The 24,340-nt window shown below is 49.5% G+C and overlaps 1 protein-coding gene across 5 annotated transcripts in view; it reads right to left on the reverse strand.

Annotated features, from left to right (window-relative positions):
- FOXP4 (forkhead box P4) overlaps positions 1-24,340 on the reverse strand; it is a 142,187-nt gene that overhangs the window by 89,595 nt on the left and 28,252 nt on the right. For 4 of the 5 annotated variants that reach the window (XM_073319692.2, XM_073319691.2, XM_073319690.2 and 1 more), the window contains exon 2: positions 8,953-9,157. The exons of the other annotated variant lie outside the window; for it this stretch is intronic. In XM_073319692.2, coding sequence (XP_073175793.1) covers positions 8,953-9,141 — 189 coding nt within the window. In that variant the 5' untranslated portion in view covers positions 9,142-9,157. The remainder of the gene's footprint in view (positions 1-8,952; positions 9,158-24,340) is intronic. 5 annotated transcript variants of the gene reach the window in all.

Consider the following 24,340-nt stretch of genomic DNA (forward strand, 5'->3'; position numbering starts at 1 on the left):
AAGCCACAGTGAGGCTCCCCATTGGGGGGCTAGATACAATCGTGACCCCAGAGGCGCCTAAGTATACTAGACATCATAGGGCCGAGCTGCTCCATTGACTATCCTCAAGAGGTGCCTAAAGGCACATCTGGCCCCCTCCTCCGGAAGCGTATTTCCACTTACTCATGAGTTTGATATCTCCTGTGGAATGGCGAAGGAGAGCATGGGGAGGGGAAGCAGGGAAGGCCACCCCAATGGTGGAGCTGGCCCCATTAGTCTCCAATTGTCCCAGAGAATCCCCCTCTAAGCCAGCGCCAGAGCCCCAAAAAACTCCTGCACAGACAATTGCAACTGAACGCTGGCTCATTGATGGGAGACACGAGACAGCAGGAGGCTGCATGAAATGTCACTCCATCCAGACCCAGCTGGGAAGCAGAAGTTTAAGCCTGTGACATTAGAATAGGTTTACCTCCTAAGGCTGCTTCTGGAGATGAAATGCACTTCCTGCCCGTTGGCCTGTATTTGCCACTGGCTACAGGGCGAGGTCAACTGGGTTAGGCAAGAGGAAGAGAGAAGAGCTAAACTTTATAGGAAGCAAGACACATGGAAAAACATAACATGGATCCCTTACATTCCACTAACACCTTCTCTCCTGAGGGATTCAAAAACACCCCCCAAAAACCCCTCAATCTTTCCAGATACATTTTACATTAGATACACACACCAATCACTGGAATGCAGCCACCTCTCGAGTGAGGGCTGGCAACACTTTTGACAGCACACAACTGGTTTTGATAGGAAGATTATACCCTAAGTAGCTCAAACTGCAGGGAGAGGTGAGGGAAATTGCAGGAGGCAGAATGGAGCGAACCAAGTTTGGAACAAGTCTGGCCAAAGTACGAGAGCCACTTTTTTGGGGGGAAATGCTAGGACGATCACTTTTATGACTCACCTCTGAAGACCCAACCTGGCCTCCAGGCTCACACAGCACAGGAGGCTTAGCCCCCATTTTAAGAGGAGATCTCTGGATCCAAGATTATCAGAAGACATTTGGGGTTCTTCACCTTTTATGTACTCAAGTAGAAATAACCTTCAAGGGGCCTGATTTCCAGAGGGTGGGTCCAGCACTTTCCAGAAGCCAGGTCAAATTTAAGGCACATCCATTTGGGCACCGGGCACAGTGAGACATCCAGAATCACTAGATCAAAATCTTGACCAGAAGCCTGTCAGGTGTGGGAAGAGCTAGGTGTCAGCCCAGTCCTACCACAAGCCTACGATCAGTATCAGCATTCAGAGAGGGACAGGAGCTCCCCCTGAGATTCAGAGAGCCAGCCACACAAGATTTAAGATAAAGACATGGAGCATGAAGGAATGCAGGGGAGGCCAAAGGAGTTGCTCGGGTTCAGACCAGACCCATCCTGCACCAGGCTTTTCAACCGGTTGGGGCCACCATTTCCCAGGCAGTCACTTGACCAAGTGTCTGGCACGAAAGCTGGAGTGGGCGTCTCTGTGAGGTTCGTTTCCTCCTCTGCTGCCTGCGGGGTTCCTGTCCCCGTGAAGCCAGCGGCAGTCAGTGGGCAGCAGGGATGCAGTGCAGACCTGTTGCTGTGGTATCTGGCACACCCCCCCCCCAAAATCACTCATCCTGCTACGAGTGATTCTTCTCCACTCACCACCTTAGTCCCCAGTTTCCATCCCGACCTTCCCCCCTGAGGGCCATGGAAAGGAAGGAGTTCCACCAGTCCTCCCAGCTTCCCCACCTGACTGGGTGCCTTGTTGGGTGGGAGCAGGGCGGGGACTAGCCCCCCGAGTTAAAAACTCATTAATGTGCAAAGAGCCGGGTCCTTTTGAATCCCGTTACAGGATGTTAGCATGCTGGAGGTCTCTTGACGTTCCCACAGCAACCACTGTGGGAGTTCCCAGATGCTAGGCAACCCTCCCATGACCCCGGCTGGCCTTTCCCCTCCAGCGACCCCTGCCACAATGTAAGCGCGCGCTATTGAATCCCAGGATGCTTTTCAACTGGGCCCCACCATTGAAATCCAGGGATTTAGGCCTAACGGCATCACCTTGCTTGGGGGATGGGGAGGGGAAAGATCCCTCCCTCCCCTCCACCCTGTTCAGAAAGGGCCTGCGGAAGCCAGGCAGGAAGCTGTTTCTAACGCTCCTGTCTGAGAAGGCCGGGGGCTGTTGTCTAGGGGCCTGATTTCCATCCCCGTTACCTCAGTGTAAATCCAGGGTGAACCCACTGACGGCAATGGATTTACTCTGCGTTTACCCAGCAGGGCTAACCAAGATCAGAACCCAGCCCTCGGACATCGACCCAGACTCCAAGGGCTAGATTTGTATCTTGGTTAGGCCTGTTAGGTTAACACAGATATTACGCTGCTCAAGACCTGGGACAGCACGACAGGTACTGAAACTGGCATGAGATCCCAGAGCAAAATGACATTCAGACAGTCTCTAAAACCATCGGCACCTGGGCTGAAGCTGCAGAGTATGTGCACATGCAAATTGGGCGTGCGCGTGCAAATTGGGCATCATTGCACACGCCGTCCCTCTTCGCATGGTGCGTGCCCATTTTGCACAACCAAGTGTGCAATCTGCGTGGCTAGTGGGTTCAGCTCAAGCACCACCCGTGTATAAAAAAAATAAGAACATCCACGGTTCAGTTAGACCAAACACAAGGATGGAAGGGCTGTGTTAATCCTCATGTGTCAGGGAATAAACCAACCATTAACTGCCTGAGGTCAGGAAGAGAGGCTTTGACTATGGGCAGGTTATTCCTTAACTGTCCATGATGGGGTTTTCTTGTACCTTCCTCTGAAGCAGCTCAAGTTAGCCGCTGCCAGAGAACGGGCACAAAACTAGACTGACCCCTGGTCTGACCCTGCCTGGCAAAACCTAGGTTTGAAAGAAACAAGAGCATGGAATAGTGGTTGCAGCATGGGGCTGGAGGGGTGGGGGAAAAGAATCAGTCACAGTTAAAGCTCCACAGGAGATATTACATCTGGTGGCAAGGAAGCCAAGCCATCGGTCTCTACCTGCACACACTGGGAAGGTGGCGCTGTGCACTCAAGTTAGTCAAGCCCAACAGGACACCCAAGCTGGTGGGACACACGTGTCATGTCACACTGGGCTGTCTGCAGAGACTGACCTGCACGGAGTGTGGTGCAAGGACCCTCGTGGGCCCCCAAATGGTTTTGGCACCTTCCCAGGCCCCAAAAGGTGTGCCCATCGGGACACGGGGTTCACCCCACCAAGCAAAGGCCCGTGCTGGAAATAACTGGACAGGTGTGGTCTCTAGCAGGGCCAAGGATAGGAGCTGCCCCTTTTATGGGAATGGCTGTTTCAGTTCTTTAGGGAGGCGTTCAGGCTGAGGACCCTGTCCAGCTTGGGCAAGTCCAATCTGCTGGCTTCTTACCCTGTCATAGCAGTTTCAATCGGAACAGCTCTTCTTCCCTTCCCCTCTTAAACCACAGCGTATAGCACTGCAGGTACAACATGGTAACTTGGGCCAAGAGCTCTGGTGAGAACAGGGCGATCACCTCCTGAGTGGGATCCCTCTGTAGCCCTTTGGGAGGCGTCTGCAGTCTGCAAAGGGTTAAGAAAGTCCCGAGAACGACAGACTAGTTTCCTAGCACAAAACTCGGGCAGGTAGCTCTCAAGATGTCCCCCGGCCTGGACCAACCCCCTTTCCTGCACTCAAATTCGGCAACCCCTCCCGGGACCAAGCGCCGGCTGCAGGTCGTGCAGCCACCTCACTCCTTTCATCTCTGTTTAAACAAGCTCTTCAGCTCTGCCCGTTGCGTGGAAACAGACACTCCGTCTTGTTCAAAAATGACGTGCACGCTCTCTCCAGCGCTGTTTGTTTCAGTCTAAACTCCTGTCAGATGCCTGACTTCTGACTCTCTCTGTTTATCTCTCTCTCCTTCTGTCACCTCATTACTCCACAGCCCAGCTCACGTTTCCCGGCCTTGTTTACTCTGAGCTCAGGAGACGGGCACTTGCTCAGCGCGGGAAGAGAGCGCGCGATATACTGGTGGCAACCGGAACGAACACAACGAAAAGCTCAGGCCGGGGCCTGGTCCAAAATCCAGACCCACAGGCAGCCCAATTCTGGGGCTTGAACCCAGCTTGGCAAAAGAGGAACTTCCGCCCAGGATCCTCCCCGTGACCTCTCTCACCCCCCACGATCAGTCGGAAAGCCACACACCTTCTAGAGAGACAAAGAGATACAGTCTCATAGTGCGAGCACCGCACCAGAAGCCAGGAATTCCCAATTCTCGTCCCAGTTCTGACCTCTCTTCCTGCTGTGTGCAAGTCATTTCACCTCTATAAATGGAACAACCCCTTCCCTCCCTTCCAGAGGTTTATTTACGCCAGGCTTGCAAAACTAAGCGTTAATAAGGAACGCACATTGTGTTAGGCTGGGGACAATTTTGTCAGAACTCTCCAAGCATTTAAACCCTAGATGATTATGTGTCTGCAACCCCCTTTCAGGGATGGCATCAATCCAATGATTTCCTCCCCATAGACCTCAATGGCCTATAAACGATTTTTCTAAACTCTCCGTGGAATTCGCATAGTTAAAAAAAACAAAACCAAGACATTTCAGGAACTTCAGCACAAGCAGAGACATGAGAACCAGCAGACAGGAACAGCCCAGTGGTCCAGTATCCTGCTTTTGACAGGGGTAAATGCCAGAGGTGTCTGAGGAAAGTAGAAAACCTTCATAAAGCACCTAATTGTGCAAAACTCTATATATGGGGACATTTAATCCTGACCCCAGCTGGTGCTCAGCTTGTTCCCTGAAGCACAAAGATTGATGGGCCTTAGGAATGTCTATTCAAGCTACTGTCACTGCAGATGTCATTCATGTTTGGAAGCTCACCAAGTAAAACCTTGTGCCAGAGAGTTCCACAGGGTAATTACATCCAGCGTCAAAACATCATCATCCCGCTCTCCCTTGTTCCTGGGTTATATAAGGAGGAGCGGCGGGAATAGTTTGTGACTCCAAGCACATCCCCTATTGCCTCATCGCTCCCGACTAGCGACCCAGATGGGCGGTGGTGCCTGCAGGGCTGGGATACGAACACCATTGGAATGTCAGGATGGAGAGAATTTGCTAAGGCCAAGAAACCACAGCATCAGGGATAGGATTTAGGCTGACGAGGGCTAAAGGGATAGGTAGATTCTCCACCTCAGCCCACCAGCCAATTCTAACGGAGCACTTTGTAATGCATTCAGTGATTCAGTGACCAGATGACCACAACGGCTGGAAAAGATTCGAAGAGAATTTTTAATCCACATCCCCAAATCGCCTCTCCGCTACACGGGTTGCTCTTCCCATTGCTGTGTCTGACAAAGATCTGAATTACCCTCCATTAGCACAGCGTCACTACGGGGTATCTTGATCATGGCATTCTTGATCTGGGGGTCGAGACCATCCCACCCAGCCCACGTTGCTAGGCACAAGGGCTGCCTGGGATGGGAACAGGGACCTAGGTACGGAAAAGGTTAAGAATCACCCATCTAGATACATTGACCTAGTCAGAGACCATGTCTGGTCTAGTGGATCGCAGGTTCTGTTCCCAGCTCTGGAAGGGGAGGGCTGCCATGAGTGCTGGCTTCCATTCCCCAATTCTGAGAGGGAAGGGCAGGCTAGTGACTAGAGAACTGGATTAGGCCTCCTTGCCACTGACTCATCACATGACCTTGGCCCAGTCACTTGCCCTCTTTCCCCTACCCCACACATGAAACAGGGATACCACCAGCACTTCCCTGCCTCCATGGGTGCGGTGCTGCAAGCCTTGCGTTCACTAACCTTTCTGACATGCTTTATGAGCCTCTGGTGCTCACACACAGCTCTCTCTGCGTGACCCCCAGCAGCCTGCATGCAGCACCCGGGGACGTGGGAAGGGAAGCGAGCGACCCGGTGCACGCGAGGGGGCGAGTGAGCATTCACGGGAGGGGGGGGCAGCAGCGGACAGCAGGTGCGATAGGAATGCCAGGCACTAATGGGAATTAAACAGCCTTTACCCGGTCCCCAGCCAAAAGCCACCGGGGCTCTGGCAGAGTCACTTGTGCTTTCCGAGCACACAGCCCGCCATCCCCTTTGCCTTGTCCCAGCTGTGACTGAACAAACGGCTCCTATTTACCATAGCGAGGCGAGTCTGAAGCACACGCTGCCACTAAGTGAATTTCAGCGCCCTCTCTGCAGGGCACTGCGACGGCAACCGCACCCCGCCTTCCCCGTCGGGGAGGGGAGAGGACGAGCAGCATCTCGTTCGGCGGGGTGACTCGGAGAAGCATTACACGCATGATTACCCTTCAGATCAGGGGAACAGTGGCTTAACTGCGTGAGAAACGGCTGTTATTCAGGTAATGGATTTACAGCGCTCGCTACTGAAGTATCAGACACAGCAATTTTGTACAGCTTTCACGCTGGAATTTATGGCTCAGGGAGGCGATCTCCACACGAGGCTGGGATCATTGCCTTATTTAGTATCCAAGGAGGAAAATTTATGTTTTCTCAGAAGTTTGTTTTGAAAAGGTAACCTGCAGGCATGCATGCAATCCTCCCCGCCCCCCCCAGCCTAAACTACTCATGCGCCCCCCCATACCACCCCTAGTTGCACTCAAGCACAGTGAGCGAGAGTTGTGCGTGTGAGCACACACACACAAACTACACAAGCATGGCTGCACGTGTGCACACATACTTGGCAGGCATAACTCGGTGTGCATGTATCCCTCAAGTTACACGTGTGTGCATACATGCAGAGATCAAGCTATATGTGCACCACTGCACCCCAGAACTCGGCATGGGCAAAAGGGCCTATGTACACGAGCACAGAGATGCACACAGACATACATGCATGCACACACAGGTTGAGACGTATGCACACATAAGCTGACTGGCACACCAAGCCCAAGACTCATGCACACAAATGCATTTGCAGAAAGACATCTGTGCAACTACTGGCGTGCTCAGAGACAGATTCACAAAGGCAGGCCTACGCACACTCACCAGCGCACCCCTCCTTACAGGGCTGCGAGCCCCAAAGCATGGAAGAGAATGAGCAGACCTCGGTAATCTCCGAGAGTAAAGAGGAAAAGCCCATGGAGCAGAGAGAGAAGCAGCTACCTACATTATGCCCAGCGGGTTTTTGCAATCATTTTGAACTCACAGCCCTTTCCCTCCCGTGACATGTCACCACCACGCATTCAGCTTTTGACACCGTCTTACATTTATTCCATATGAAAGGATCCCAGAGCCACACGGACTATAGCAACACAGGGGTCACTCTGCCAGCACTGAAACGCAGCCATCTCTGAAGCAGAGCACATCACCCATTCCAACAGCGCACTGCAACACTAAAGAACAATCAGAAGTGCAGATCGCCATCTCCAGCTGAAACTGCAGGAGAACTGAGGGAGGTGGGGTGCAATTGGCCATGCCAGAATTTGGCCCGAGCATCGGAGCTAACATCCCAAAACTAAGGTGACGCATGTACCAGGGGGATCTTTAGGGGCCAGAAGGTGAGGTCCTTGTCTGAACTCCCCATCGACGAGCAGCATCGGCGTCCTTGGAGACTCATGCTCTTGGCTGAAAACGAGTGACAAGCTTGGCCCAGAGCAAGGCACGCACATTGAGGTGAGGTGCGGTTTGCTGGATGGCAGAAGCTTACTGAAGTATTGAGAGCTGCAGCCCCGCCCCACCTGCCTTCTCTTTCATGCGGCGCCTAGGTCAGGTGGAGCGGATGCAGCTATCGTGTTCTCCCAGATGCCACCGCAGACAATGCTTGAGAGGGATCCGATTGAGTACCATCTTTCATATGAGGGTGCACTCAAAGAATAGTTACCAATGGTTCGTTCTCCAACTGGGAGGAACCAAGTGGGGTCCCGCAGGGTCAGTCCTGGGCCCGGTACTATTCAGTATTTTCATTAGTGACCTGAATAACGGAACGGGGAGCATGTTACAAAATCTGCCGATGCTACCAAGCTGGGAGGGGTTGCAAGCACTTTGGAGGAGAGGATTAGAATTCAAAACCATCTTGACAAATTGGAGAACTCGTTTGAAAATCAACAAGACGAAGTTCAACAAAAGCTAAATGCAAAGTACTTCACTTAGGGAAAAAAAATCAAATGCACAATGGGGAGTAACTGGCTAGGTGGTCGCTCTTGTGAAAAGGATCTGGGGCAGATAGTGGCTCATAACTGAAATGAGTCCACGACGTGATGCAGTTGCAAAACAGACTAATATCATCCTGGGGTCTATTAACAGGAGTGCCGTAAGACATGGGAGGTAATTGACTCGCTCTACTCTGCAGTGGTGAGACCTCAGCTGGAGTCCTGTGTCCAATTTGGAGAGCCAGCATTTAGGAAAGATGTGAACAAATTGGAGACTCAAGAGGAGAACAGGTTTAGAAACCCTGGCCTCTGAGGAAAGGTTAAATAAAACTGGGCATGTTTAGTCTTGACAAAAAACAACTGGGGGGGGACCCAATAAGAGTTTTCAAATATGTTAAGGGCCATTATGAAGAGGACTGATCAATTGCTCTCCATGTCCATTGAAGGGTCGGGCAAGTAGCATTTTGCTTAATCTGCAGCAAAGGAGACGAAGTTAAAGTTTTTCCTGATATTTAACCTGTAAGGGTAGTGAAGCTCTGGAATAAGCATCCAAGGGAGGTTGTGGACTTCCCATCATTAGAAGTTTGTAAGAACAGGTTGGACAAACACGGGTCAGGAATGGTCCTGCTTCAGCGCAGGGGATTGGACTTGATGACCACTCGAGGTCCCTTCCAGCTCGATATTTCTAGGATTTCCAGTGCAGGTCTCCAGATGTCCCAAAAGCCCAAAGACTGGGGGATGCAAAAAAACCCAAAACCAAAAAAAAAAAAAACCCAGGACAAAGGGAAAAGAGAGCAAGAGAGAGAGAGAGAGAGAGAGAAGAAAGAGGCTCTTTCCTACCTGCTGCTGCTGAAAATGCAGGAGTTCCACCGGGCTCATTTCCCCATTGGTTTCCCCGCCGCCTCCTTCCCTTCCTCCTCCTCCACCGCCGCCACCGCCTCCTCCGTCTGTCTGGTTGGTGAGGCTGCTGACCCCGTTCTGGCTGGAGGGAGTGGAGCGTATTGTCTCCGAGGCAGATTCAACCATCATGACTTGCTCGCAGGACCTGGGTGAGCAATGAGAAGCAGCAGCGTCCCTGAGCAGAGCGTTATTGGGCGTGCTGGATGGGGTTACCCCCAGGCTACGAGGGCCTGTGGGGAGAGCAGCCCCCCAATGCGTGTTGCCTGTACTTGCTACCCTGGCCTCACCAGGGCAGGGTTCCCCTTCCCTCCTTGCATCTGCCCTTTCTGCAGCCCCCAGTATTGGCACACGAGGCAGCTGGTTAGCAGGAGTTGTAGGACCATTTCCCTTGAGCAGTGAGCTCAAGGCGGGGCCACGCACCATTTCCTCCTCCAACACCCCACCATCCTGCCTGTCAAGATCCACCTGGGGCATCGTCTCACCACAACCCACCTCCAGCCACTCAGGTCTTCCCCACCCCACCAGGGCTCTCCTCACCCCAGCTCCACCCCCATTCCCGCCACTGACTTGGAGAAGTGCCCTTCTTTCCTCCTCTGAACCCCTCCCTAAAGCCCACTCCCCACCGCCCCCCAATGAACCATCGCTCCAGATGCCTGCCTGGTGGGTCATGCTCACATGCTCAGGGTCTGACTGATCACCAGATCTGGGACTGGGAAGGTCAGACTAGCAGGGACCTTGGGGTGTTTTTGCCTCTTCTCCAATGTGGGGAATGGCTCGCCTGCTGGGATCACCTACTCACTCCCTTCCATTGCAGGGGCCTGGGGCATTGGTGGCACCCTGGCCTCTCCTGTGCTCTGACAGAGGCACGTAGTCTAGTTAGACTAACACATTTCAGTCCTCAGGCACCTAGAGTCTTTGGGATCAGTAGGGGCCATGGGGGTGAAATTTGGTGTTCTGTGGTGCAGAGCAGGTCAGACTAGGTAATCTGGTGGCCCCTTTCTAGTCTTCAGCGCTATGAAATTATGAATCCTTCCTACCCCTGCCTCTCCTGCACTTGAACCATTATCCTGTGCTTTCTCTCACCTGCATTAACACCTGAACTGTGTGAGGCTGCGCCTTAACCTGCGAGCCTGTCTACACACAGAGATGCACTGCTTCAGTTACAGCTGTGATTTCAAACTGGTCCAAGAGGCCATGTGCGCAACCCTCTTCTGTTGATTTAAGAGAGTGATTTATTTCACTTAAAGTTCTAGTGGAGTAGAAATCAGTTTAACCTAAACCAAAATAAAGCCACCCTTAAACTGAAATACGCGTGGCTACAGAGGGGCTACAGATTTGCACACAGGCAGTCCCAACTCGTACATCTCCAGCACCATGAGCAGACTAGATTCTCTGTGTATTTATTGTGTTACAAACAGCAGGGCTGGTAAAAAACACAGAATTTCTGTCTGGTGGGAAATTCCAAGATTTTGACATTAAATGTATTTCATCCTGAATTGGGACAAAAAGTAGAAATCTTGGAATTTTTCACAAAAAAACAAAATAGTCCAAAGCAGTTTGTTTTTCATAAGGTCAAAAGGTTGCATTTGGACTTGATCATTTCAAATATCATATAAAACAGATGAAGCAGGACATTTTGATATTTTCCTGTTGAAAATGTTGACAAAAATGGAGACAGTCCAGCAAAAATGTTTCAATTCTCTCAAATGAGCGTTTTCAATGGAAAATAATGTTGCACTGGAAATATTTTCAACCAGCTCTTCTAACCAGAGAGATGGCGTCAAGTGCAGACACAAAGCAGAGCGTGTTAAGAACAAATCGCGCACAACCAAGTGCCAAGCCAACATGGGATGCATGATTCAAATTTGAGGAGCAGCAGTTCTTCAAAAAGATGCATCAGCCCCCAGAAGTGACCCTCCCCTCAGACTTCTCATCACCCCTCGCCCTTCAATATCACACACACAGCAGTGGTTTTTGGTGTTTTTCTTTAAGCCTCAACTCCTGGAGTCAGTTTATTACGTGAGAATCCCAGATTTTGGTGTATTTTTTTTTTTTAAGAAGTAAAATTTCTAACCCTTACAGTTGTGGAAAAAGGCTCGAGAACGTGACCCAAGTGCCCCCTAAAGGCTCAAAAACCTCCAAGATGAATAGAGAGAACCCCAAACTTATTCACTTTTTTATGATCTCCTGATTTTTGGAGGGCTGCAGTGCCGACTCAATGCTGGAGCCAGTCGGAGGAGGTGAGCAGCACCACCTCCCATAGAGCTTCCCTTTCTCACACTCCCGGCCCTTCCCATTTGCCCCCTCCCCTAACAACTCATGGGTAAATGCTCAGGGATGGGAAGGGGAGTCAAAATGGTTTCTCTTTCTTAGGGGCCATTACGTAGGGAGAACCTACCCATGAATCTTTCACTCCACAGAGGTAGGGAAGCTGGCGTGTGTCATCCTGGAGGGGCTGCAGAATAACTACTGTGGATAAGTCTATGAGAAGTATCTCCTCTAACTGAAAACCAGCCCCTCCACATGCCCCACTCACACATAGCAAGACGCTAAAGGGTTGGAGAGACTAAAAATATCCCAGCCCATAAATTTCCTCAGTTCCAGCAATGGCTTTTAATCACCACCATAGGAGATGCAACCTCCCCCACCCTCAGCTTTGTTTCACTGTCAAGGAAAGCAAGCCAACCAGCACCATGCAAAGCAGAACATGCTCCTGTCCACTGTGGATTGAAGAGGGTAGGGGGCAAGGACTCCAGGCTAAACCCAATGAGACGAGACACATCAGAACTGGCTCATGGAATGGTCTCAAAAGGTAATGGTCTACAGGGAACTATCACTGAATGAGTATATTTTTGGGAGGGTCCCGCAAGGACCAGTTCTTGGCCTGACACCATTTAAACATTTTTTCTAATGAGCTGGAAGAAAAACATAAAATCACTACTGATAAAGTTTGCAGTTGACACAAAAATTGGAGGAATGGTAAATAACGAAGATGACAGGTCAATGATGCAGAACGATCGGGAGCACTTGGTAAGCTGGGCTCCAGCAAACAATATGCGTTAAATATGGCTAAATGCAAATGTAGGCATCTAGGAACAAAGCATGCCATCCTTACACAATAGGAGACTCTACCCTGGGAAGCAGTGACTGAAAAAGATTTGAGGGTGGGTGGATAATCAGCTGGACATGAGCTCCCAGGGTGAGGCTGTGGCCAAAATGGCTAATGCGATCCCAGGATGCATAAAATGAGTAGAGATGTTGTTTAACCTCTCTATTTGGAACTGGTGTGACCACCGCTGGAACACTGTGTCCAGTTCTAGTACCCACAATTCAAGAAGGATGTTGATACACTGGAGAGGGTTCAGAAAAGAGCCATGAGAAAGATTAAGGGATTAGAAAGCATGCCTTATACAGCTAGATTGAGCTCCTTGAGTCTATTTAGCTTAACAAAGAGAAGGTTAAGGGATGACCTGATTGTAGTCCGGAAGTACCTACTTGGGGAACAAATATTTAATGATGGGCTCTTCACTCCAGCAGAGAAAGGTCTAACACGATCCAAGGGCTGAAAGCTAAAGCTAGACAAATTCAGAGTGGAAATAAGGTGCAAATTTTTAACTGAAAACAATTAACCATCAGAAAAATTTACCAAAAGGTTGTGGTGGAGTCTCCATCACTGACCATTTCTAAATCAAGACAGGATGTTTTTCCTAAAAGAAGATCTGCTCTAGGAATTATTGTGGGGCGGGTCTCTGTAGAGGTCGGAGAAGACCACCGTGGTCCCTTCTAGCCTTGCAATCTATGAACTTGTCCCTTGAATCTGTACAGAGACCATCAGCAAGAGCAGGGGGGGAAAGCGTTTACAAGCTCTGCAGGTTTGTTATTGGCAGAGCTTTGCCCTCTGAAGAGCGCCCTCCTCATCCAGTTTCAGCACCTGTCTCTTCCATGGTATGGTTTGCTTGTGCAGTGCAACCTCCCACCTGGCTCCAAGGTGGCCTGCACACTCTCCAGCAATCATGGGACTTTCTGGGGGAAAGGAAAAGGTTATACCTCTGCTCCCCCTGGGCACCTGCTAGGGCTCCTAGAAGTCCGTGCTCAATCATCCACAGGGCACCATGGTTTGGAGCAGTGCTGGGATGAGTGCCCAGAAGACAAGCTGCCTACACAATTGTGGGCAGTACTAAATACCTATGTGAGTACAACAAGTGGCTACTCCAACTCACGTTAAGTATAACAAGTACTGGCATGTCATCAGAGAAGGTGTGTGTGTGTGTGTGTGGATTTAGGAGCAGAGCTGGGCCCAAACAACCCCCACCCTTGGACCCAAACACATAAATGTTTAGAACAGAACTTAACAGCCTGCCCTTGGCCAGCCTGAATTATGGGGAAGTTCAGATCCGGATTGGAATAGAGCAGCCTGGATTCATTTGTGCTTGGGAGCTCCCGCCAGGAAGCGAAGAGATCGACAAACACTCCTTGTGAGATTTCCCATGCTTCTTGTTTGCAGTCGGCATCATCACCACTGGGACAGAATTTGAATTGCATTAGACAGACAGAATTCACTCGTAGATGGATTACAAACTTTTCATTTTCTCTTCTACACCTTGGCAATGAGTGAGCTGTTGTGACAGAATCTTCCATCCCAGAAGACTTTATTTTGTCTAGCTAGAGGCTTCTCTATGGCCTTCATTATTGTAGCATCTGAACACCCTGCAATCATTAAGGGATTTTATCTTCACAGGGAGCCAAAGGAAGATTATTCCCATTTCACTGATGGGGAAACTGAAGCACAGAGGGATTAGGGGCCAGATGTTCTAAAGAGCTTAGCTCCCATTTAGGACACCAAAATAGGTGGCCAGATTTTCAGAAGAGCCCAGCACACCACATGCAGAGCTCTATTGAGAATCTGCCCAGAAGGGTCAAAACAGGATCCACTGATGCTGAGTGCTTCACGATCTAGTCTTCATTTAAAGGCTTAAAAGAGAGAGCCAAGCTCTTGAAAAACGGGGTGCATATAAACTTGCCCACGGTCACAGCAAGTCTGTGGCAGAGATGGAAAGTGAACTCAGAGTTCCTGAGTCCCAGTCCAGTGCCTTAACCACTAGCCCATGCTTCCTCTCTATCGCTTACATTTACACAGATGGGGAATATGAGAGTTCTGAAAAGTTACACATACTGGTTTCGAATAGATCGGATTAATAATCTTTATGCAATTGGGCTTTACCAGCAAGCGACTTGTTAGCTGTAATGGAGGGTTCTCTTTCAAAACCATGGGATGTGTGTTACAAGGCATTTGTATGAAATTGCCTCCCTTCAGAGATGTATCTGACGAAATAGCTACATGTCATCAAGTAAAAAATATATATATCCCTAACAGGCTGGCTGCACGCATTAAATCTGGACAGATGTACATAAGAAAGGCCCTACTGGGTCAGACCAATGGTCCATCTAGCCCAGTATCCTGACTTCCGACAGTGGCCAATGCCAGGTGCCCCAGAGGGAATGAATAGAACAGGGAATCATCAAGTGATCCATCCCCGGTCACCCATTTCTGACTTCTGGCAAACAGAGGCTAGGGACACCATCCTGGCTAATAGCTATTGACGGACCTCTATCCTCCATGAACTTTTCTAGTGGGGGGCGGGGGGTTAACCCTGTTATAGTCTTGGCCTTCACAACATCCTCTGGCAAGGAGTTCCACAGGTTGACTGTGCGTTGTGTGAAGAAATACTTCCTTTTGTTTGTATTAAACCTGCTAACTATTAAATTTCATTTGTCTCATTACAGAGCATGATGAACCTGCAACGGAACTTTCTATTCCATATGTATGTGGGGGCAGCAGTATGATCAAATCAGGGGACAGGATGCCAGGACTCCTGGGTTCTACTCCTCACCCTGTCTTAGGCAAGTCACTTCCCCGCTCTGTGTCTCAGTTTCACCTTCTGAGAAACTCGGATGACATTTATCATGCTTTGAGAATCGCGGATGAGAGGCTCCTATGTAAGAGCACAAGATTTGTAATGATCTGAGGACAGGTTTAAAGAGTGGCTGGACACGGAGCTGAGATGGGAGTTCCTGCTTGGTGGTATTATTGACAGGTGCATGCACGGAAGGTGCGTTCTATCAATATGCATGATTGACGAAGCTGGGGTTGGAGGCACCCATGGGAGCTGCTGTCGCAACATGTAGCTCTAAGATGCTGCAAGGTACAGTCTCGAAATTGATGAATTAAGCCCGATAATACTTTAGTCCAGCCACAAGTCAGTGGGCTTGAAGCAGTCATCGCAGGACACTATTCTCTGGCCTGTGCTAAGCAGTTGGAGTAGATGGTCATAATAGCCTTTTCTGGTTAGAAAGATCTATTAATCCAACCTACTGATACAGATGAGAAGCGGTTGAGCACAATGCTGGACTCCCCTCATCTGAAGGCATCATCTGGGATCCTGGACACTGACCCATCAAGCAGACTGGAAAGACGTGGTACCCTGATAGGAAAATTGTTTCTTTCGCTCCTTTGCGAGGAAGACAGAATGCAGCAGTTTTGCTTCATTCAAGCCAGCTCCTTTCCTCGCCAAGTGGAGAACTGAAATAGACACGGTGCTCGCCAGCTGACGATCAGAGAGATGGTCAACGAGCTCAAAACAGAAAAAGGAAAAAAAGGGACAAGGGGGGGGAAGCTGTTTGTCTTTTTTTCCCCTCCTATCCTTTTTCTTTTCTGTCTCTTTTCTTTCTGCAAGACAGAAAGACAAACCGCGAACAACATAATTGCTGAAATGTGGCGTGTAATAATAGCTATTCAGAAGCTGATCATTCATATTAAACAGGGTGAAGCAAGCTTCTCATTTGCATGTTTGAGATTATATGCATTTCAAAAGTCATTTCCGCAGGGTGTATGAATGACATTAATTCCCATGTGGAGTTGCCGGCTCCCTCCTGTAGTCCTCATACTATCAAAAACACACACTCGCGTGCACACACACGCACAAAGTGACATACTTGTAGCTACGGGAGAATTCAAGGTTAAAGGGATTACTGTATTTTATTTTTATTTAAAATATTGAGAGACACTTGCAGGGATGCGAGGGCACATGCGTGAGTTCAAGGAATGTTGCTCCAAGGACTGAGACGCTTGCTGAGAAGGGATCACAGACATTACCAGAAAGAGAGACTATGTTTGCCTATGGACATTGTGGGCAAAAAACGTAGGCAGATCCAGTGTGCTGACTGCATTCAGCTCCCGAGCTTGTGCTCAGAGCTGTGTATTGATCTCAAAGCATCTTCCAAACAAATCAATCCATGCATCCACACTTTGGTAGGTAGAAGCATAGCTAATATACCTATATCGGAGATAGGGAGAGCAAGGTACAGAGCGATGAAGCGACTGGTCCCCATAAAAGTCTGGCCAGAAGCAAAGCCAGGAAAAAGAACGCAGGAGTCCTCACTCCAAGTCCTCCAGTCTACCAATCAGATCACACTCCTCCTTACACAGTCATGTAGAGAATAGAAAGGCACATGCTTTATAATCTGCTGTAACCACTGGCTCATGCTGCCTCTTCCCCCTCCATTGTGTCTCAGTTTTTCTTCCCCTGTATTTTTTCATTCAATTCACTTGCATTCTTCTAGCCTATATGGGTTCTTAACCCAGGCTCATCACTGTAGCCGTTGAGTGCCTTCCCAAGATGACAGCTATCGATGGCTCTTACGTGGTTCCTGTTACCATGGCATCTGAGCACCACACAGTCATGTATTTATTCTCACCACCCCCTTGTGCTATTACCCCATTCTAGAGAGGGGGAACTGAGGCACAAGTATTAAGTGGTTTAGGATAGTTTACAGCTGCGGCTGGCTCAGCTCTGCTAACTTGGGCTAAAAATATCAGTGTAGAGATTCGGGCTGGAGCCTGGGTGCTTTCTCCCACAGTCCCAAATCACTTCATTCCATTTCTGCCCTGCTTTAAGGGTTCAAGCCTGTAACAGCTGAGCATTCCAGCCAGAGCATGTTAAAGCCAGAGCTTGGCCAAATATTTCACTTGAAAATGTTTTTCCCTGAAAATGAGAATTTTCGTTTCTTTTGACAGTCTTCGGGTTTCTTTTTTAAAATGATGAGAACTTTTCAATTTTCAAAAAGCCAAAAAATTCCAGAACACAAAGTTTTTCCATTTCTTTCCATGTTCCCCGCCCACCCCGAGACTACTAACTATTTTCCAACCATCTCCAACATTAAGCATCTGAGAATTGTAGTTTCAATGGGAGAAGCAGAGAGAATCCCGGAGGTCTTTGTATGTCCAGAAGCCATAAGCTATCTTTGGGGCCATGAGATTTAAAGGACTCAGAGTTGGATTAGACTTTTATATGGATAACAAGAATATCCAGAGTTATAATAGGAAATGTTAAAAATAAATAAATAAAGAGTATTGGAGATTAAGTAAACTTTCCTGGCTTCAGGGCATAATTTCAAGTCTAGCTATTGAGAATTAGGAGGAAATCTTTCCCTATTGGTAGCTTATTGCATAAATATGGCATTTCTTGCCCCTTCCTCTGATAGCGGCTAGCATCAGATGCTTCAGAGATATGATACTGGACTAGATGGGCCACTGGCCTGGTCCAGTCTGGCAATCCCTCTGGTAAATAACACCACGCTGGTCAGTTTCACAATGAGTCTAGTAAATTTCACTTTTCTGTTCTCAATGCTAGTGGGAGACTGCTGTGTTGGTTTCCTAACACTGCCAGGGAAGGCTAAAATATTTTAAGCTGTATTTTAAAATATATAATAATAATGAAACTCTCTCTTCACAGTAAGGATTTGTAAAAACTTTAAAAAAATTAAACCGATGGTGTGTGTATTAACTGTTACAGCCTTGCTTTAAAATTATGAATCAAAAGCTATTCTGAATCTTGGCTCAGTTGGGGCTGGTGGATCCACGTATGATGCTGGAAGATTGAGAGAGAAAAAACAGTCTATCCCAACATGTACGGTCAGGCCCTGATTCTGCAAACACATGAACACATGTTCAACTTATGCACAAGCAAATGGACAAATTACGTGCAGGATCAGAGCCTAAGGCCTGGTCTACACTAGGGGACGGGGGATCAATCTAAGACATGCAACTTCAGCTACGAGAATAGCGTAGCTGAAGTCGACGTTATCTTAGATCGACTTAGAATCACTTACTTCGCATCCTTGCGGCACGGGATCGAGGGCGGCCGCTCCCCCGTCGACTCCGCTTCCGCCTCTCACCCCTGGTGGAGTTCCGGAGTCGAGGGCAGAGCGACCGGGGATCGATTTATCGCGTCTACACTAGACGCGATAAATTGATCCCCGATAGATCGATCACTACCCGCCGATTCGCCGGGTAGTGTAGACATGGCCTTAGTCTTTAACCTGGTTTAGCTTTCTCCCCTCATACATCTCTTATTGTTAAATATTTTGATTACAGCAGCACTGAAAGGGGCCAGTCAGGATCAGCGGCCCATCCTGACGGCTACTGTATGGACACACCGATATATGGGCCCTGCCTCAAGAAACTGCCTCAGGAGACAAGCCTCACAGAAAAAAAAACAAAAAACATGTCACCGATTACCATTTTCCTGCGGCCAGAATCAAAGTCATTTTGTTTAAGAATTGCCCTTCCATTTTCCTGTCTATTTTTGCCTGCTTTAGCGTGCACCTTTCATATAACAACAAAAAGAAAAGAGAAACAAGAGAGAATTACTGAAAGGGCAAAGAGAGAGCCCTCTGTCTTTAGCAGTACCATATGGCTGAGAGAGTATTAATTACTGTTGCTTTTTAATTAACAATTGTTTAATCTGAGCAGTAACATTTGCCTTGACATCTTTTGACTTGCTGCTAACCTCTAAAGCACACGCGCCAGGCCAAGTCATCAATTAATTTTTATTGACATTTTCTTCCCCCAAACAGGCACAATACCAGGCTTTTCCAATTAACACCTCCACACTCTCTAATTAGCACGATTAACAGACTGATGGATGCCCAGAGTTTCTCTGGGAGAGTGAGCACAGATCAGCTCTTTTTGCTATCAGGACAGACCTCCTGCTGAGCACGCACATGCACAAAACACATCTCCTCTGCGATTTAAAGAGAGGCCACTTATAGGATGCACATATGTGCAGCGCTAGGCTCTTGAATACACATACACATCACCATCAAGCATTTATATGTATCTATACAGAGGAGGGAAGGATGGTACAGGACCCCTGGGTTTAATCCTCTTCTCTGCCACATATTTCTTGTATGACCTTGGGCAACTCACTTAGTCTCTCTGTCCCCCATCTGCAGAATGGGGATAACAGCACTGCCTTGCCTCACAGTGAGATTGGGAGGATGGAGAGAGGAAAGATTGTGAGGTGCTTGGTAAAATAAGTACCTATTTTAGCTTTTTTTCCCTCATCTACCTCCTGTTTTTATTACAGCGATTCTGAGAGAGCCTGTAACTTTGTAGAGCATTTTTCAGAGATTATTACTTCGATTACGGTATACAGGCCCCAACTGAGATCAGGGCCCCAGCGTGCTAGGCGCTGTACAGACACATAAGAGACAGCCCCTGCTCTGAAGATTTTACAAACCCAATTAGAACAAACACAGAATGGAAGACACACAAAGTTAAGGGCTCAGACGCACAAAATACAGACTCACATTACCTAGGGAATGAATCACACACAAAAGTGTTGATATTGTTAAGAACAGTGAGAGACAGGGCAGGAGCAGATTATCCAGGAGTGGAAGCCGGCAGGGTATTATTTACACAGGGGGGAGCGGAAACTGCACAGCAGCAATATTCCCCCCCACACACCCCGAAACTATGTAGTCTAAACTGCACAGAAACTTCAGGATGTGCCTGGGTCCTGGAACTGGGGGAGATCCAGGATCCAAGGCCAGTCACATTTGAAGTATCTGACGGGGAGATCAGCCAGCCCACTCACTGTGTTCCCCTCCCCACCTTGCCCACAGCGGTCGTAGGTTATTCCCTCCCCGCTCTATGAAGTGGGAGCAACGAGCTGGCAATCGGGTTTTCATCTGCCTTGTCAGCACCGTGCTCTTCTCCCTCCTCACCCCCCGCAAGACAGTATTTGGTGTGGCAGAGCGTGGAGCTCACTATCCTGCTCTCTGCCGACAGTACCGATCAGCGGCCCGACAGCGGACCCTACGCAGAGCTACGTGCTGCTGCTTAGTAACAGAGGGCCTCCCCGGCTCCCCTGTCCTTGGCTTCGCTCTGCCGTCCCTCCCCTCCCCACTACTGCAGGCAGGGCAGCAATATTTGTGTTACCCCCGTAAACGTGGCCTCTAGTCGGTGCAGTGATCACAGCAATTCAAAGAGGTGCGCCCCCTGCTGGAGCCTTGGTAACTCGCCTCCCTCCCAGCCTCTGCAATCCCTAGGCAAATAAATTCGGTTACGGTGAGATGTGTGACACACAATCTGCCCCCCCACCCCTCCATAGGGAGAAGCCAGGGTACAGTAAATTCGCTCATTTAAAATCCCTTTCTCCCTCCAAATCACTGTGGTTAGCTGCCACAGGACCTTCCGCTTAGATGATTCTGCCCCTTCTAGTCACCTCCAGCACCTTTTGCTCATCCTCTGAGTCACGGCAGAAGGAAAAGCACCTGCCCCCTCCTTACCATTAATGCAAAAAGAGTGAGAACAGCAACCGCCCACTAGGTGGGGCAAGTTACTTTTACCCCTCCTGTCAAATAAGGGCAAGGATGCTGGCTCGTTCCTCAGGCCTCGGGAGAAAAAGGGAGCACTACTACAGTGCTAAGTATTGTCAGCTGGTAAAATTCCACACCTCCAAAGTGGAGGGGGGGGGAGAGGGAAGTGGGGGTTCAGTGCAGGGAAAATCCAACTCAATACCTGCCTGTCACGATAAGCTCCCTTCCGTGTGGGCTGCAGAAAATGCAAAAAACTCGCTTCCTCGAAAAAAGGAAGGCTGGTAAAACAAGGAGGAGCGAAGGCTAGCGAGTGTCTCTCCTCTTCTCGCCCCAGCCCCCTGTAACCAAAGGGGTCTAGGCTTGCAAGGGTCAGGAAGTACCTGGCATTTCAGATGCTCCTCGGAACAACTTGTACTTCGTCGGTCTGCAAAAGTGAGCCGAAAATGTAAAAAGTGGCTTGGCCAAGCGTTTGCAACATGCCTGCTGCTGTGACTCACGAGAGAGGATTTCTGGCCAGGCCAGAAGCAGCAAGAGGCTCTGGTGAGCTATTCTCACTCACGGCGGGCCCTCAACCAAGACGCTCCAGATCCAAAAAGCCGCCTGGAGAGCTTCCCATCTGCATCCCAACTCGGCAGCTCAAGTCCCTCCCTAGGCTTGACCCAAACCAGGTTGCCTAATGCATTCTTTCTGGCTCCAGCCTCACTGAGGTCCGAAGGCAAGGCAGACAGGAGGAGATGGAGGCCCAACGTCATGGCTGGGTCACTGCCCCTTTGAGCGCAGCGAGGTCTTCCCCTGAAGCACCGGTTTCCAGGGAGCACGTTCATCTTACTGCAGCTACCCAGGAGGTGAGCGGTCTTGCAGATAGGTACCCGCGGCACGGCTGCCAGCACTAGGGGAACCAACCTTAGCACAGAGGCTAACGCTGCAGAGGAAGCACGGTGCTGTGGGGGAAAGGAAGATTACACCTAAGATGCCCCGAAGACCTATAGTTCACGACACAGGTGCTTCCAGGGAACGCTTTATAACTCTAACCCGGGAGAAAAAGCCCCATGCGAAGTGAGAGAGAGGCTGCTGGAATGTCTCTGACTCGCTACCACAAACACAGATCTGCTCTGAGCCATAGAAAGCGGAGCCAGCCCGCCTCCCCGGGTCTGGGCACCAGGAACTCTTCAGGAAGTGACTCGCTAATCTTAAAAGGCTTTGGGCTCAGGAGACCAAAGCGAAGCTGGGATTGCTCGGAGAGTGGCTTTTTACCCTTTAATTAACACACAAACACATGGAAATGTGGAAAGGGGATTAGAATAAATGGCTGGCAAAGCTAAAACGAATTTAAAGCATTACAGTAAATTGGAAGAGATTGAAGGAACTAGGGATTGGCTAAGTCCAGGCACCCACTTTAATGGGAATTGCACCTACGGGCAGTTTCATCTCCCACTTTCATCTCGCTCTCAGCAATGTATTTTGGAAGGAGTCAACCTCAGCAGCGTCCCCACCCCACCACATGAAAGAACACTGAAGATAAACCCCTCAGTGAGTTCCCTCCCTGCCTCAAGTACTCAGGTGCTCAAACTATTTCATCAGCTTTTAGCCTCTTCCAGTGGAGGCATTTCATTGAACCTTCTGGAACACGTCAAGCAATCTCTATGCAGGCCCAGCAGCGTATATATACCCCACCTCTGGTATAAGCATAAGCGGTTGCGGATGCTTATGATCCCCAACAACACGGCCCCTCTCAAAGCTAGTGGCAAACTTCCAAGGTCTACACTCAACTCCAAGGTACCTTGCTTTTCATCCTGGGCTCTAGAGACATCTAGCAAGGGACCGCAGGCTCCAATCCTCCTGGATGCAGCAGCAGATGAGAAGAGGCAGCGTGTGCAGGCTTCAAATGGAGCACTTCATCTTCCCGCTTATAAAGGAGTGAAGTGAGAAAAACCTGCGGAAGAGCATCCCCTAGAAAGCTGGGTCCCGCTATTTTAGAACTGCAGAGAGTCCGGCTGGACATCTGAGTTGAAGGCCCCGAGCACAACCAACGGATCTTGTTGCTGTTCAAAGCAGCAGAGATCGACCCACAGAAACTGCTGGCTAGCCAGGATTCGGCATGGTGAGCAGATGCCAGGCCGGAAAAGCTCACGAATGAGCGAGGCTGGGGATTCTAAACTCACCCTGCACAGAGCGCTGGTAGGAACGAAGACTTCTCTCCGAAATGAGCTTCTCTGCACATCAGTGGCGGTCTCCGATTGAGCCTGCCCAACAGAGAGTTGTAGCGAGGATTGTCCCCGCATCGCCAGGGTTTCAAGGCTGTGATGATTTAGGAGGGGGCACTTTTCGCACCGAGCCAGCACTGTATCACTGCCCCAGCAGGTCAATATGGGGAATGCCACGGTCCTGGGGATTCGGTAAGCAACGCTAGCTCTTCTCCACAAGGCCGCAGGATGCCGTGTTGGTATCCCTCTTCACCTCCGTTTGGGACAGGAAGTGAGCTGTTCAACAAGCCGCCATCTTCTACCCCAGAGACAGATACGCTCCTGCCTCAAGGCCATCCCGAGCTTGTCTATCAGTTTGGATGCAAGTTGCTCCCGGAAACACTGTTCAGCTGGATTATTCAATTAATCCCTTCATTTATTTCCCAGCCTATCCCCTTTCCTCCTAATCAGCTCTAGGAACAGCTCGTTCATCTTTAAAACAACTCTCCTGACATCTGAGCCTCATTGCACGGATGTGGCACCTCAGGTCAAGCCTAAGAGTCTACTCTGGCAATGCATGGCTATGGATGAAAGCCAGCGAAGGTGCAGGGCACGTGCCAGGCGCTGGGACTGCAGCTTCGCCCACCGCTTCCTTCTGCTGAGCTCTTGAAAAGATTAAAAAAAAAGAGCCCCACTCCATCTCATTAAGAAAGTAAACACAAGAGCCATCTAAGTGTCTAATTAAGCTTCTAATTAGTCCCTGCTTGTTACTAATGCAAATTAGATTACGCCGCTTAACTACAGCATGTCCACAACACCCTTGTTAATTGCGGCCTTTTGAAATTAAATTACTCCCTAATTAGCATATCAAAGCCATTGATTCGGAGCCAGGAAAGATGAGGGCAGGAGGAAGCCGAACGCCAAGTTTTGTTAATCAGGGATGTCTAATTAAATAGTGACGTCGCACACAGGGGCTCCTGTCTCGCTGTTTGGGAGCGGTATGTGTGGGTGACTGGAGGGATGCCCAAGTCCGAACAAGGGATGGTTGCTAGCCACAGCCTGCTGGGTAGCAAGGGTGCTGCTGGCACCCAGTCCCACCCCATTCATAAAAGGATAGGACTACAGTTCCCAGGTTCCCTGTGGTTTGTACCCCAGTCCCGAGGGCACTTTATACAACGAACAGCAAGTGGTCCATTCCCACGGGTCCGTCTACTGCTACAGCGCTAGAATTAAGCGCCTGTCCAGCACTGCATATGTCTGGGAGAAGGCCTATCAGTGTGAAGATGGGGGAAGGGCTGGGGAAGGATAAAATGGACTCAAATCCCAGCTGAAATACACAGATCTGGTTCCAGATTGACTTCAAGTTAGGGAGTGTTCAGCCAGGCTCCGAATTTGAATCCATTGCATGAGCTGCCCAGGTGGGATGCAGACCCAAGCGGTCCCAAAGCTCAGTGGGGTGGGGGAGATGGGATTCCGATTTGTGC

This window comes from Lepidochelys kempii, chromosome 21 (genome assembly GCF_965140285.1).
Source record: "Lepidochelys kempii isolate rLepKem1 chromosome 21, rLepKem1.hap1, whole genome shotgun sequence".
NCBI lineage: Eukaryota > Metazoa > Chordata > Testudines > Cheloniidae > Lepidochelys > Lepidochelys kempii.